This window comes from Perna viridis, chromosome 1 (assembly GCF_037379345.1).
Source record: "Perna viridis isolate PV_CMFRI_1.1 ecotype Kerala chromosome 1, ASM3737934v1, whole genome shotgun sequence".
In the NCBI taxonomy this organism is placed as follows: domain Eukaryota; kingdom Metazoa; phylum Mollusca; class Bivalvia; order Mytilida; family Mytilidae; genus Perna; species Perna viridis.
In genome coordinates this window covers 17,909,581-17,924,167 of record NC_142445.1, presented here as the reverse complement: position 1 = coordinate 17,924,167, position 14,587 = coordinate 17,909,581, and the positions used below count along the sequence as shown (strand labels likewise).

The following is a 14,587-nucleotide window of genomic DNA, read 5'->3' as shown; positions in this document are numbered from 1 at the left end:
TTCTTCATTTCAAAAGAAGCTAAATCAACATTTTATTTCGAAATAGACTTGTCAAAATATGCTTCTGAATGCCTTCTTTTACACTTTATCAAATTCATTTCTGAATCTTTGGAGTGTTTTTCAAAGCGAAATTGTCGAGTAATTAGTTAAAAAGTACTTTGACATTGAAATTTTTTCTACTGAGGTATAATACCACTACAAGTATTAGCTTATCAAAGAAGCTAGTCGTCTCTTAGCGTTAAAATAGAATACGTGAATGTCCTTAAATGTTATATTTTTCTTATTTATAAATTATTAAATATATAAATTTTTAAATATATACGGTAAATAATTTTCGGTAAAAAATAAAAACTTTTAAGGGCTGTAATGTTTCAAAACACTTTGGGTTTTGATGTAATTTTGCAGGTTGGTAGACTTTTCAATGCTCTACTTTACGGCTCCTTATATTGATTATCTAACCAATCTCTACGTTTTTATCTTATAGCAAAAAAAAAATGAAAGAATGTAACTTGTCACTTGTAAATATCTTTGCACTAATTATAAATTTTTATTTTACCCACATGCGCCTCCTAGTATTCTTCAACAGATTGAAGTTAAGGAGTAATCCGTAGATGTAGATGTATCTATCTTGTATAGTTTAAGAGCTGCAACTGTATCAAACTTTATGAATTTTGATGAAATTTTGCAGGAAGGTAGAGCTTTGAATGTTCTACATTAATGCTTCTTACATTGATTATCTATCTTGATGCTGACAGACTCCCAAAGATATATTCCCACAACTCATTACATCATCCTAGGGTACATAGTTTCTTAGAAATTGACTTTGACATAAAACATAACCAAAGTCAATCTTGCATGATCAAACTTTCTTCTATGTTTATGACAAAATCATTCATGTGCGAAAAGCCCGCGAAAATAAAGGGGGAATACACGATTGATAATGTAGTGAATATTAAATAACATTGATAGTATCAAAACTTTCTTGAAATTATTGTTACATATCAATACCATATTGAATATATATCTTTTTTCTTTTTAATTTGATGGTTGCCACTATTTACGAAGTTTACTGATTTACTGGTTTCCATTCAGCCAGTATCAGTCTAAAGAAGATGCTAAAATAATGATAATATACCGTAAGTGCATACGGCTCTGCATATTGATTTTAGAGTGTGTTGTGTTGTCAGCCAATCATAAATAATCAGTGCTTCACTTCTGCATTATTTGAGATTTTTATCGAATGAGATGATGGTTTTCAATTTCTTCATGCATGTTATCTGCTTCCAATTCTTTATAATTAAGGGGAACCAGTTGCCTGCATATACCAGTAAGTAGTCCATAAAAAACAAAGTAGTTCTTAGGATGCATTGTATATTTTTTTGTGATTTAGCCAGTATATGTTAACTGGGTATCATCTGAAAGCTTATTATGTCAGGTAATAATGAATACAACAGTTTTGAATTCTGATGTAGAGAATAATTTGTCAGTGTCGAGATCTTAAGCCCATTGATTTGTCAAATTTCCAAAAGGAAAGTAGTATTTTTAGTACCTGTCTACTTTCACTTCACCATTCTTTCTTAGAAGCCATTAAAGGTATGCTTCAAATTTTATGAGAGAGTCTTTAATAAAGGGTCCCCTCTATGATAAAACATGTTAAAGTTCATTTTAACAAACTTAAAAAAAGACTGGGACCTTGAAAATTGCTTAATTCAACATGGAAAGTAATGGGACTTTTAATAGTGATTTTACACCTTGACTCGAGGCTTGAGTCCATCACATCATAACCTGAATAATTCAAGCCCTCACCGTCATCCATTCTCCGACTCACGAGATGTAGCTATCGATAGTGAGTGGAATATAATGACTGAATTATTCAGGTTAATCACATCACTGCTGTGCTTATAAAAATTAAAATGAATATAATAGTACTCAGGAGTCGAGAAATGTCACAGCACAAGTATTAAGTTATAAATTTTATGGTTGATTGGTATTGACTATTGGGTGTATGATAGGTATATACTCTGTATAAAAACCTCCTTGTGTCTTGTGCAAGTAAACAATATACAACCATAGCAAAAGTCACCAAGGGTAAATACTTACAGGTTTTTGGTTAATATGATGATGTCTGTATCAATTACTGAACATTTGATGGGTAATAAATGTCCTTGTGTCTCATGCAAGCAAACAAGAATAGACAGATTGTTATTTAGTTGCATATAATAGCAGAATCACAGGAAAAAAAGTAGTGTGAGCAAAACCCTCAAAATGGAAATTTAAGTCCTAGCTTGGAAGACGGGAAGTAGACATCCAATGAATCTGAAAATGCATTCCACATTCCGAACTGTAATGCAAAATGCATTGCAGCTGAGAAAAAATTCCCCAAAATAAGGGATTGTATACTGTCTACTTTTTGCTCTGTGCAGGTCCGGGTGTCAAAAGAATAGGCCTGCAGCAGTGCTAAGCTTGTCGTAAAAGGCGACTAAATAGTGCTCAGAACCCTAGCCGGGGGCTAGGGCACTCTGCCCACAGAGCAACTGGGTTGTGTGCCCCAGGTGGTGGAATGGGGTACCCCGGGCATGTTACATACTGGGGTTGTCAGGCTATAATACGGAAAACCTGACCACAAACCATAGTGGTGCACCGTGTTGGGAAAGATGCCACGTTCCTCGCATGTTAAAGAACCCTACTGTGGTATTCTCCCGGAGTAGGAACCATAGGGCTCCGCCACAGGAGGCTAAATTGCCCGACCCTACCCATCCCTCCCTTTTTCTTGTGGCAATCAAAATTTGTCGACCCTGTTATCTGTGTGTCCCATCCCATTTTTCATTTCATCATCACTTCATGTTCATTTTATCATCCATTTCATGTTCATCGTCTGAATATAGCTGAAATATTGCTGCTCGGACGTTAAAATTAACAAACAAACAAAACTGCCTACTTTTCAGAAGGAGGGACCATATTAACTCTCTCTAGAATAAGTACATCTAATGATAATAACACTATGATTACTGTTAATCATTGTTAGGAAAGAAAAATAAGTTATTGCTCTTACTTACAAATACTTGGTGCTTTGCAAAAAAGCAGGAGTTACCATTTTCTTTTTCTTTTTTTTATAAGACTAAGGCCTGGGGTTGAATCCACAACCTTATTTACAATCAAGGCAAACATTCAAACTACCAGACTGACCAAAAATCCACTACGTACTAGTTTCAGATTATTGAACATTAGGACTATTAAATCTTCCAACCATTGGCCTTTAGACTCTTGAACTTTCGGATTATGGGGCCTTTGAACTATTTGGCCTTTGGACTACTGGACAATCAATCACCAATGCCAACAGGGCTTAGGGCTTAGCTGTGCACCATATGATGTGATAGTGGATTACCCCTTTATCCCTGTTATTAAAACTAGTGGTTACAGTCCTTGTTCTCACAGGTTCAATTCAAAGGTGTTACATTATAGTACAAATTTTGTTCAGTCAAAATATTGTACGCAAGAATATGGGTACTTTTGCTAGAATTTGTTTTTTGTACTCTGCATTACTGGAAGAATTCTAACAAGCACAGAAGTCCTGGTCAACCTCAGTTGTTGCCTAATTGTTTAATTTTCAAAGTAAATCAAGTTGTCTTATTAACCAAATTTTCTAGCCAGAAAATTTGGACAAATCTATCAAAAGATGTTACTGGTACTTCTTTAGTGCATTTTTACAAGACTCACAAGAGCACATATGTGTTTTGGCTAAAATAATGAGGGTGCTCTTTTAATTTGACATTTCTTAGTTCAAGATAGCTTTAAAATTTAAGTAGAAATTAATTCAAAGGTTTCAAAATTTATTTAGATAGTTTTGATGAAAGTAAATTGTAGGGAATAGGGATACTGTACTCATTTCTTTCTTTTTTTTTTGCTAATAAACTGGAACACTATAAATTGATATAATATGATTAATAATTTTTAAGTGTGCAGAAAGTGTCATTTTAAGAATTTGTTTGTTTTGTTTCAGATTTTCTGCAGCAGATCTGGAGCAGCTCACAAATCTCTCATTTAAAAATATATGTTTGACTGTGTGATTTACCTAATCTTGTGAACAGTTAAAATATGAGTAAAATTCATAGCATGGAAATGAATTTCAAGAGTTATCAAAGTTACATTCTTCACAATAAATTAAAGAACAGCTTTATCATTGAAAAGTTTATACCTAAGCAATGTTGTCAGAATGCAGTATTGAAGAAAAGAAACTTTAATGAAGGTAGTATATACGAGCTTTACAAGACATTTCAGAAAAGAAAATCATTTTCCTTTTTCCCAGTTGCTCATGCTAGAGCTCTGACAGAGGAGGAAAAAATGAAATATAGAATAAGATTGAAACAGTATGAAGCCACACAAAAGGAAGTTGACACATTTCTTGTTGCAGACACTGGCAAAGAAAGATTAAAACGAGTATTTTATAAAAAGTAAGTTCTATTTTCTTCATTGCAATTCTACTGATATTTAAAAAAACCCAATAAATTTGAGTGTTTTTACTCAAGTTTGCCTCATTTAGGATCAATGATTCCTCAATGCACCTGGTGTCAGTGAACTAGAATGTGAGTAAAAAACAGGCTTTAAAATGGATGTGATTAATGCTATTTTGGAATTTGTTTTCCTTACAGAGTTCAATATAAAAAAATATACAATGTATGCATGTTAATAATTGCCTAAAATGTACATATAGATCATTGATTTAGTCAGGAAAACCAGACATCCCCTGAGATGGTTTTTATGATAGATTTAGTGGCCAAAGCTGGTGCCCACGCCTATTTTGGGACTTTTTTGTTCAAGTATATCATAGAAAGGAAGAAGTTCATTAGAGAACATAGAGCTGCAGTACATTCTACAAACTTTATGGCAGGAGTAGGTATATGATTATGTAACAAGAAACTTTTGTTGACAATATTTTCATAAACTCCCCTTTTTCATAGTGAATTCTTCATCATCATGGTAAAGTTTGTCAATTGTTAAAAATCTAAAATGTTAATCTAATGAAATCTAAGTTTTGATAGTACAACCAAAATGTTAGTATAACTTTAATTTACCTTAAAATGGAAGGCTACAAATATCGACTCAAACAAAAGTTGCAGATTTTTTTTCGTTTCATACTTTCAGAGAAAATTAAGAGACGTTGTAATATTTCAATCAATGCGATTTGGTGGTAAATGGGCTTTAAGGGTCATAGGCCTAGTTGGAACGACATTGTGAGTAACCTTAGTTTTATCAAACTAAAAAATATATAACTTTGGGAGTGTAGAAGTTAACCAGTCAATCCATAAACTTGTTTAAGCTTAATATTCAATTCAGTATCAATATTACTAGTACTATAAAGGTTTGGCTTCATACACACATGTAATGTAGATATACATGTAGCAAGAAAGGAGATAATCAAACTTTACTGAAATGCTTATTGTTCCAGTCAAAATGGAGCAGGGGGATTTTAAGTTATGATCTGACTCAAAGTATTTCTAGGTTGTTCTGTTATATTTTGAATTTATAAACTTGCTTTGTACTTAAACAATGTTTCCATTAAAAACAAGAAAGGATAAAGGAATATAAAAAAAAATGAAACATCATTTCAAACTAGGCTTAGCATATTGCAGAAAAATGATCTCAAAAGTTTTATGTTGATAAAATAAGGAGCAATAATATGTCTTTTATATAGTGTCACTGTGTGCAATAAAATATGCGTGAACTCTATGCTTGTTACACATGAACATTTAGATACTTATTTATTCAAAATGACAACAAAATCTTCTGGAATGTTCTGTTGTTTTAACATGTTATAGAACAATGGACTCACCACAGCAGATTTTGTCTCGGTTACTTAAGAACGAGTGTAGATAGACATTGACATAATTATCAGCTTCTTTCTTTGTCTTTTTTTTTTCAGAGTAACTTCACAGGGTATTGCAGCATACAGGAATAAAACATCAGTTTTAGAATATATGATAGGTGCTGGTAAGTAGAAAACATCAATCTTAGAATATAGGATGAGTGCCAATAAGTCTATACATCAATCTTAGAATACGTGACAGGTGCTGGTAAGTAGAAAACATCAATCTTAGAATATATGATGTATTCTGGTAAGGGAGCAACCATTTGATTTTTGTAGGGGGCTAGGATCAAATTTTATTTGCTCACCTGGCTTAAATGTCGTGTGTGCTATTGTCATCACTTTGTGTCCATTGTCTGTTGTTCTTCTGAAACTACTTGACCAATTAGAATGAAATTTGGCATGGTTATCCCTAAGGGTATCCTGCACAAACTGATCTTTTAAAATTTTTGAATTTTTGAAAAACATGACCGCTGTTACTAAAAGTAGAACATAGGGGTCAAAATACAGTTTTTCGCAAATAACCCAAAAACAGTTGAATACAGCAGAATTTTGTCATTGGGGTAATGTTGTTCACCATCAGAAGATGGACCCATGCCAAAATTTAAAATTTTTAATCAGTTGAAAAACATGGCTGTCATTATTAAAATAGAACATATGGGTCAAAATGCTTTTTTTTGCTATTTTTACCTCAACTATAGAAGAATGTAAAATGAAAGCTACTCATAAGATAAACATGATATTCTCAGTTCACTGGCAGTTTTAAAATTTTTTTGTTAGGCCACCATTTTCAAAATGGCTGCCAATTTGCGGCCATTTTTACTAGTTGCTCGGATTCCAATGATTTTTGGTTTTGTCAGGAAACATGGTTTTCTAAGTTGAATGGTGATGACAAAAAGTTCTGGGGGACCATTTTCAAAATGACTGCCATTTTCCCGCTAATTTGTACACTTGCTTTAATTTCAATGATATTTGGTTTATATAGCTAACATGGTCTTCTGAGTTGAATAGTGATGATGAATATGTTGAATAGCCACAATTGAACTTCATTTTATGTTCTTTTTCAGCAAATGTATATTGGGCTAACGTCCCCTCACACCTGGTGGGATTAAAGGGCATGGGGGACTCCTTCTCAAATTTTTTTCAGAGGATCTAAAAACACTTTAAGGGCATTTCCAACATTTTACAGTCCCTTAGGTACTCAGTTGAAATTACAGCATTCTTCAATATACATGTATGCTCTTTTTTTAGCAATTTTTTGTCAAACATGGTAACAAAGCATGATACCTTTACTTACTTAGTTAATAGGGCATGGTTTGCCAGATAAGCGATTCAGGCTGTTCGAGAGCATCTTGTATGAGAAAATTAAGGTTCTGTCTAAGGGCTGAAAATTATTTTTTAGTTTAAACAAAAAATAGATCTTGCCTTTTTCTTTTTTTTTTTATGGTGTAAATTTTAATCCTACTTTTTTAGTTCAAATTTGATCATAGCCTCCCCAAAAAACCAAATAGCTCCTTAAGTGTAAACATCAATATTATAAATCTGTGATGTCTCTTTTCATTATTCTTCATTTGTAAGTGCATTTCATGTACGAAAGTCACTTTTACACTGAAAAAAAAATTAATCTACTTTATTATGTGATGTTACATTGAAATTTGTCAAAACTGAACCCAAAAATAAGCCAGAAAATTGTGAAAACCTGACATCTTTTGCCCTTTGTGTCGATTGTAATGTATTTTTAATCTGAATAATCTGAACACTTGTCTAAGCTGAACACATTTTACAGCACAAAAGTGATTTGATCCCATTTATTTTTTTGGAATGTTTACATTTGCATGGACTTTAATATGAACAGACATTTCTTCTCTTTTTGGTGTTTTATATGTGGCCCCTTTCTTTCATTGTCAGGGACATTAAGTTTTACATATACCCTGGTATAAACATCAGTTGGTACACATATTTATTTATCTTTCCTATAAGTTATCTTCAGTTAAGATTTGAAAGCCGATCAAAGGAATGATTTCAAATATATTGGCAGCTTTTGATGGAAAAATACTAAGTCTAATATTGGTTTGTTTACATATCCACTGTCTGTTTAATATTTGGATATACATCCAAAGTTAGTTTCATTGTGATGTGGAACTTTTCATCAGCTAAACATCAAAACCCGTCATTTGAATGATTTCAAATTTAGTTAGCAGCTTAAGCGCGATGAGTTGAACTTGCTGTAAAAGGGCTTGTTAGTACATTAACTTCCTGTCTTCTGGATATCTGCCTGAGATAACAGATTGGATAATCAGCATAATTAGGACACATAAAGTGGGGTGGGTGTAGATATATTTTTACCACTACTGTATTTATTTCATTTTTAACAGGAACAGCATGCAGTTTATCAAGATTCATGTATGGTCCTGAAGGAATGTTTATTGGCTTCATGATCGGAAGTGTTATTGGGTAAGGTTGTCTTATGGTGTTTACAGTCAGAAGTATTATTGGGTAAGGTTGTCTTCTAGTGTTTTTAATCAGAAGTGTTCAAGGTTCTGCATGAGCTGTTTTAGCATAAGTGCCATGGTGAAATTGTCATCCGCCATGAATAATTTTTACCATTATCAGCATACCATTATTTTATGCCTGAGAAACCCATCATTTACTGAAACCAATCAGTCATGACAAATTTATGACAAGCCAATCAGAAGGTAATTATGACATGGCGAATAAGATTCTAAATAGTCACCCTACAAATATTTATTGTGAGCCATTCAAAACTGACTATGGTCAAAGTTAACCTTGGCAAAATGCATGTGGCTATTTTTATGAAGGTTGAATATTAAAGCATTTTCAACACACAAAAAAAACTGATTTATCTAATCAAGAAACATATAAAATCAATAAAACAATGTTTATTCCATCTGATACTGGCTTAAACACTTTGAATTGAAAATAAAATGGCTGGCTTTTGTTTACACTGCCATACTGTTCTGTTGTTGCATATCTTACTCTAACGTCAGAAAAACACGTCTTTGGTGGGAAAATAGATAAGAAAATAGAAAGTAAAATTCCCAAAGTCTGAATATAGTACAAATAGCAGGATGAAAAAAAAATGTATATGTATATGCCTTGATTTTTAAAAGTCCTGACTTCATGACTAGATGGGGTTTCTGTCATTAATGAATTTCTTAATAATAACCCTCCACCTTTCATCTTCTTTGATTCATAGCACATATATTTTTGGCACTTACATGAAAATGCTTGTTTCGTTATAGTTGACAATTGACAGTGTTTCTGGCAACATATTTTTGTAATGCCAGAAGTTCAAAAATGAAAGTTATTATGACTAGAAAAAGGGAAGAATGCTTTAATTATGAAATAAATATCAATAAAAAATCAAAAAACTATAAAATGGAAAATTGTTACATCTTGAATGCATCAGAATCAGCGAAAGTTGTGTCGTAAAATTTTCCTCTATGGAGAACCCTGAGTGTAATTGGGTAAGGTTATCTTATGGTGTTTGTAATCAGAAGTGCTTTTGAGTAAGGTTGTCTAGCATGGGGTTCTGTTTCAGCTACAATGTGGTAGCTGTTCATGCTTGGAACTTCCCTACTATTTCTGTACACTACACAAAAATATAGTCCAAATGTAATTTCTTTTATATCATTCAATACATCTTTTATAACCTGTTAATATGTTTCTGACAATTATTCAGCTCGATAATATTCTATTATTTCTGCAAATAAAATTAAGATCTAGTCTTTTTTCTAATGAACTGAAGATTGGAGAGACTCCTTTTTGGCCTTGAAAGATGTTCAGTTATAAATTTGCATTTAGGGAATGAAGTTCTGGCAGTAATGTGACAAGAAGTAATAAATGTGCAAAACACGTTCCACAGTTATCAGTCAAAATCATTAATAAACAGGAAGTGAAGAGCAGTGATTTTAACCAAGTAAAATTCGTGGGAAAATTAGAATTGATAAAAAGTGTCTAGTTAATTACAATACACATTGCAGCTATCAAGCACAGGGAACGAAATGTCTTAGTGTTTTAATATGTCATTACAATACATATTGCAGCTATCGAGCACAGGGAACAATACATCTTATTTATCTTGTCAGGTTGATTATTGGCCTCCCAGTAGTCTTTGTAATGAAAGAGACACACAATACTCAACAGGAGAGAAACATAGAAATGGTGAAGGATGTAATTTACCATAGAAAGTAAGACTCAGTTTATTGTGCGAGTGAATAGCACCAAAATATGCAAGATTGGGAATATTAAGTAGATGAATTCTATGATTTCTTTAGAGTAAGAAGCTAGTTTTATACCCTTGCAATGTTCAGTTGGGGGCATATTGTTTTACCCCAGTCTGTCCATCCGTCTTGTTCAGGGTATATAGTTATTCCGCTAACTCCTAACAGTATTTAGGGTATGAAGTTGATACTTTGCAGAATGATTATACCTATATGGATGGAAGATGTATATATTATCAGGGTTTTGACTTCTATCAATATTTGGCATTTTCATGGATAGTTGGACTTAGTCATTTTGTCACCATTTTGAGGGAATATGGTACATGTCTATTCCAGATATCTTCTTCTATAGTATTTAAGATAGGTAGTAAATAATTTTGAATAATCATGAAGGTTATAAACAATTAGTGGAAGATCCTACACACAAGAATGGATCAACATTAGATTTAGTGTTTGTTCTTGTAGACCAGTGCTATTAAATCAGGACATTTTCAACTTCTTTCTCAGATCATAAAATTGTCGCCATTCTTAAGAATTAAAGTGTGCAAGTATTAACTGATTTTTATAGTTGTCAGAAAATACATGTGGGGGCATCAAATATGTCTGTCAGACACAACAGTCTTTGCATAAATGAATTTTTACAACCAAACATTATGTGGTAGCTGTGTTTAAATGGATTGTGGAGGCATCCCTTTGTCTAGTTTTCACATCTGCGAGCATTTATATCTTATTTATTCACATCAGCCATAGTCTTTATATCCTACTAATTCACATTGGCAATAAACTTAAAATCCCACTAAATAATGTCAGCCATAGCTCTTAATCCTATATTTCACATCAGCCATAGCCCTTATACTGTAAATGTATTAATTTTTGCGGTTGCCAAATTTCTAGTTTTTTTCACATCTGGGAGCCTTTATATTTTACTTACTGACATCAGCCATAGCCTTTATATCTTACTTAATCACATCAGCCATAGCCTTTATATCCTACTTACTCACATTGGCCATAGCTCTTATAACCTACTTACTCACGTCAACCATAGCATTTATACTGTAAATGTATTAATTTTTGTGGTGGCTTATTTTTGCAGAATAATGTTACGTGAAAATATTCGCAGGTATCAATTTTCGAGAATTCAAAAAATGATGAACCTTATATGTTTTAAAAATCATTTTAGCAGGTACTTTTTTCACACTATTATGTTCCCACGAAAAAAGCAAAAATTAGTACACCGCGGAAATTTATACTTTTACAGTGCCCTACTTACTCACATCAGCCATTGCCCTTTTACCATACTTACTCATATTGGTCATAGTCTTTATACCCAACTTACTAACATCAGCTATAGCCTTTATACCCTACTTACTCACATCAGCCATGGCTTTTCTATTCTTATATCCTAATTACTCACATCTGCCACAGCCTTTATATCCTACTTTAACCCTACTTACTCACATTAGCCATAGCCTTTATATCTTACTTACTCATCTTTTCAACATTAACATTCAGTTGTGTTAGGAAAGTTGTCATTTTCACAGGCACTTAGGGCATGGGTGGTTTAGACCACCCCCTTTTTTCCTCAACAACCATCTGTCAGATTTATTAATCTTATTAAAATTGTATTATTGTCTTTTTCTGGGAACATTTATTCAAATAACCACAAACAAATTCATTATACCAGCATCTAATAAGAAATCACAAATGGTAGTTGAAGAGGTTTTTTCTACTAGTACCTGGGTAATTTTTTTTCATTATACCCTCACTCATTAGGGCAACTGCTTAGATATTTGATTAATTATCTACTTAATTCAACAAAAATAGTTGAGCTAGGGTATTCGTAGCACAACATAGCAAGTAACATCATATTTGTACAGACACAATACAATCCATCAAGCTGAAGCACATACCTAAGCTCATTTAATTTCAACTAGAGGCTTTAAAGAGCACGAATCACTCACCTGGTTGGATAAGCAACATTCTATTTTTGTATAAGCAGCCATATTTTTTCTTGGATAAAAATTCCTAACGCTCATACTTAAGGAACAATCAAGCCATGTCCAGTAGTGTTAAAGGAGAAGATTTTTGAAGGGAATAACAATTAAAATTACACAAAATAGTTGAAAAAGGGTAATAACTCTAACATGGCTGAACAGATGTTCACGAAAATTTGACTACAGATAGATCTCATCATGCTGAACACTTTTATCCTGACATGAACTATATCAAAGCAATCAGTTCAATTATTAATTGGTTCCAAAAAAATTTGAGGTTCAAAACCATATCTAATGGTTTTTGAGATATTCTATACAGAATACCCTAAGGAACATTCATACCAAGTTTGGTTCTAATTCGTCATGTAGTGTCAGAAGAGAAGAGTTTTGAAAAATTGTAAACGACGACTACGGATGAGGATGACAACGAAGAATGCCAAGTGTTGGCAATGGATGAATTGATATCAGTTATGGTTTGTGGCTTCATATAAAGGAGCATATGTTGTAGGTACTACAATGTGTGCAACTTCATGTTTGGAAGTAGTAAGATAATGGTGTAATGCAACCTGAATTGGATGAACAGGTTTTTTAAAATTAATGAGAGAGAAATACATGTATCTGGCTCTCTAGATATCACTAGATATTTCTATCATGTAGTGAAGGAAGGAAAATCTCAGTATTCAAAATATGCATAATGACATAAAGTGGAATCAATGAACAAATAAGGCAAATATTTCTGTATTTTCCAATTTTTAGCTCCCCTGGCTGTAGGCCATGTAAGCTATTGCAATCACATGGGGTCAGTTGTCGTTAACAATTTTTCTAAACTCTTCTCCTCTGAAACTACTTGACCAATTGGAACCAAACTTGGTATGAATGTTTCTTGGGGTATCCTGCATAGAAATGATGTGGGGATTTTTGATCTGTCAAAAAACATGACCACCATTACTAAGAATAGAACAGAGGGGTCTGACAATAGTTTTTTTGCATATATCTCCAAAACCATTAGGTTTAGCTAAATTCTGACGAGGTTAGTGTTCAGCATGATGAGATCTATCTGCGCTCAAATTTTCATTTTAATCCATGGAGCCATGTTGGAGTTATTGCCCTTTTTCATAGTTTTTTTGCTATTTTTAATGTTATTTCTTTCAAAAATCTTCTTCTCCAACACTACTTTACCAATTGAACCAAAACTTGGTATGAATGTTCCTAGGGGTATCTTGCATAGAACTGATGTGGAGATATTTGATCGTCGAAAATCATAGCCGCCATTACTAAAAATAGAACATAGGGGCCAGACAGTAGCTTTTTGCATATATATCCCAAATCTGTTAGGTTTAGCTAAATTCTAACTTGGATAAAATTGTTAGGCATGATGAGATATATCTGCACTCAAATTTTCATTTTAATCCATGTTTTTTGTTAACAGTTTTCAGCCAATATCTTGAAAACTATGATAGATAGAAACTTTCAATCACTGAAATGATCCTTATGATAAGTCCTACCAAAGTCTTCATGAGTCAAAATTGTTCAACTTCCTGTTAAATTTATTGCCCTTGAAAGACAGAATTCAACAAGGTAAGCAATTCAGGCTCCTGGGAGCCTCTTGTTCTTTTTCTGTAAAGTGCATTGGTTTAGAAACTGTATTAGAAATACTAAATGTTACTTTACTTTGTACCTGAATATTCTATAATGAAATTTGATTTATGTTGTTTTTTTAGGAGAGCTAAAGGAGAAGTAAACAAACAGTTACCATCAGAAAATATTCCAGAGACTGAAGCTGGACAATTAAATTCAAATCAAAATGATAAACCACATCCAATATAGAAAAATAAAAATACAATTAAAACAAACTATGTTGAACCTTTTATAATATAATGATATAATGATAATTGATGTGTTCTTTCTCTTAACTCCAATTGGATGGATTGACTTCAAATTTGATATGTGGTTTTATATAGATGGAGCATATGTTGTATGTGATTTTGGAACCTTGCTGTTTGAAATCAGCTTCATGTTTTGTGGGTCATTTTGCATTATTTGGAATGGTATGGAAAATTTTCATCTCAAAAATTAACTTATTGATTTCAAATGTGGTATGTGGCTGTTGAATAGATTTGGCATATATTGTAAGGGTCTGATACCAACTTCTTGTTTCATGGGAGACAATTCCATTTAAAAGTATGCAATAAAAGTTGGGATATACCTAGCATTATGTGCCTTACTTGATGTTGCCCTTACAAGGAAGAACTTGTTTTTTTTTTTTTGGTTTTTTTTTTATTACAGTATGCCTCAGTATTGAAAACCATAACAGAAAGAAACTTTCAATGAACAAAATATACCTCACCAACACATTTCAGAAATGCTTCAACCAAACAATTATATTTGTGTTTTGTATGCAATGTAATTGTAATTATACAGATCATGTTCAATTTTCATGCTGATGTGTTGATACTTGAGACTAGAAAGATTTTTTTATCTTTTGG

General features: G+C 32.8%; 1 protein-coding gene across 2 annotated transcripts; it reads left to right on the top strand.

Moving 5' to 3' along the window:
- The first annotated feature begins 117 nt into the window (after window positions 1-117).
- Window positions 118-14,313, top strand: LOC148627554 (complex I assembly factor TIMMDC1, mitochondrial-like). 2 transcript variants are annotated; one of them, XM_088574680.1, is made up of 8 exons: window positions 118-184; window positions 4,001-4,451; window positions 4,725-4,890; window positions 5,143-5,231; window positions 5,921-5,988; window positions 8,239-8,317; window positions 9,973-10,074; window positions 13,823-14,313. In XM_088574680.1, the coding sequence occupies exons 2-8, from the start codon at window positions 4,096-4,098 to the stop codon at window positions 13,926-13,928; spliced, it is 966 nt and encodes a 321-aa protein (XP_088430806.1). In that variant the 5' UTR covers window positions 118-184; window positions 4,001-4,095; the 3' UTR covers window positions 13,929-14,313. The 2 variants fall into 2 exon arrangements, with proteins under 2 accessions (XP_088430806.1, XP_088430798.1); XM_088574672.1 differs by lacking the exon at window positions 118-184 and adding an exon at window positions 200-1,136.
- The last annotated feature ends 274 nt before the right edge of the window (window positions 14,314-14,587 follow it).

Coding starts and splice junctions, on each gene's coding strand:
- LOC148627554 (XM_088574680.1), top strand. CDS start 4,096: ATGAGTAAAATTCATAGCATGGAAATGAATTTCAAGAGTTATCAAAGT. Junction 4,891..5,142: donor CTACAAACTTTATGGCAGGA/GTAGGTATATGA, acceptor TCATACTTTCAG/AGAAAATTAAGAGACGTTGT. Junction 5,232..5,920: donor GGCCTAGTTGGAACGACATT/GTGAGTAACCTT, acceptor TTTTTTTTTCAG/AGTAACTTCACAGGGTATTG.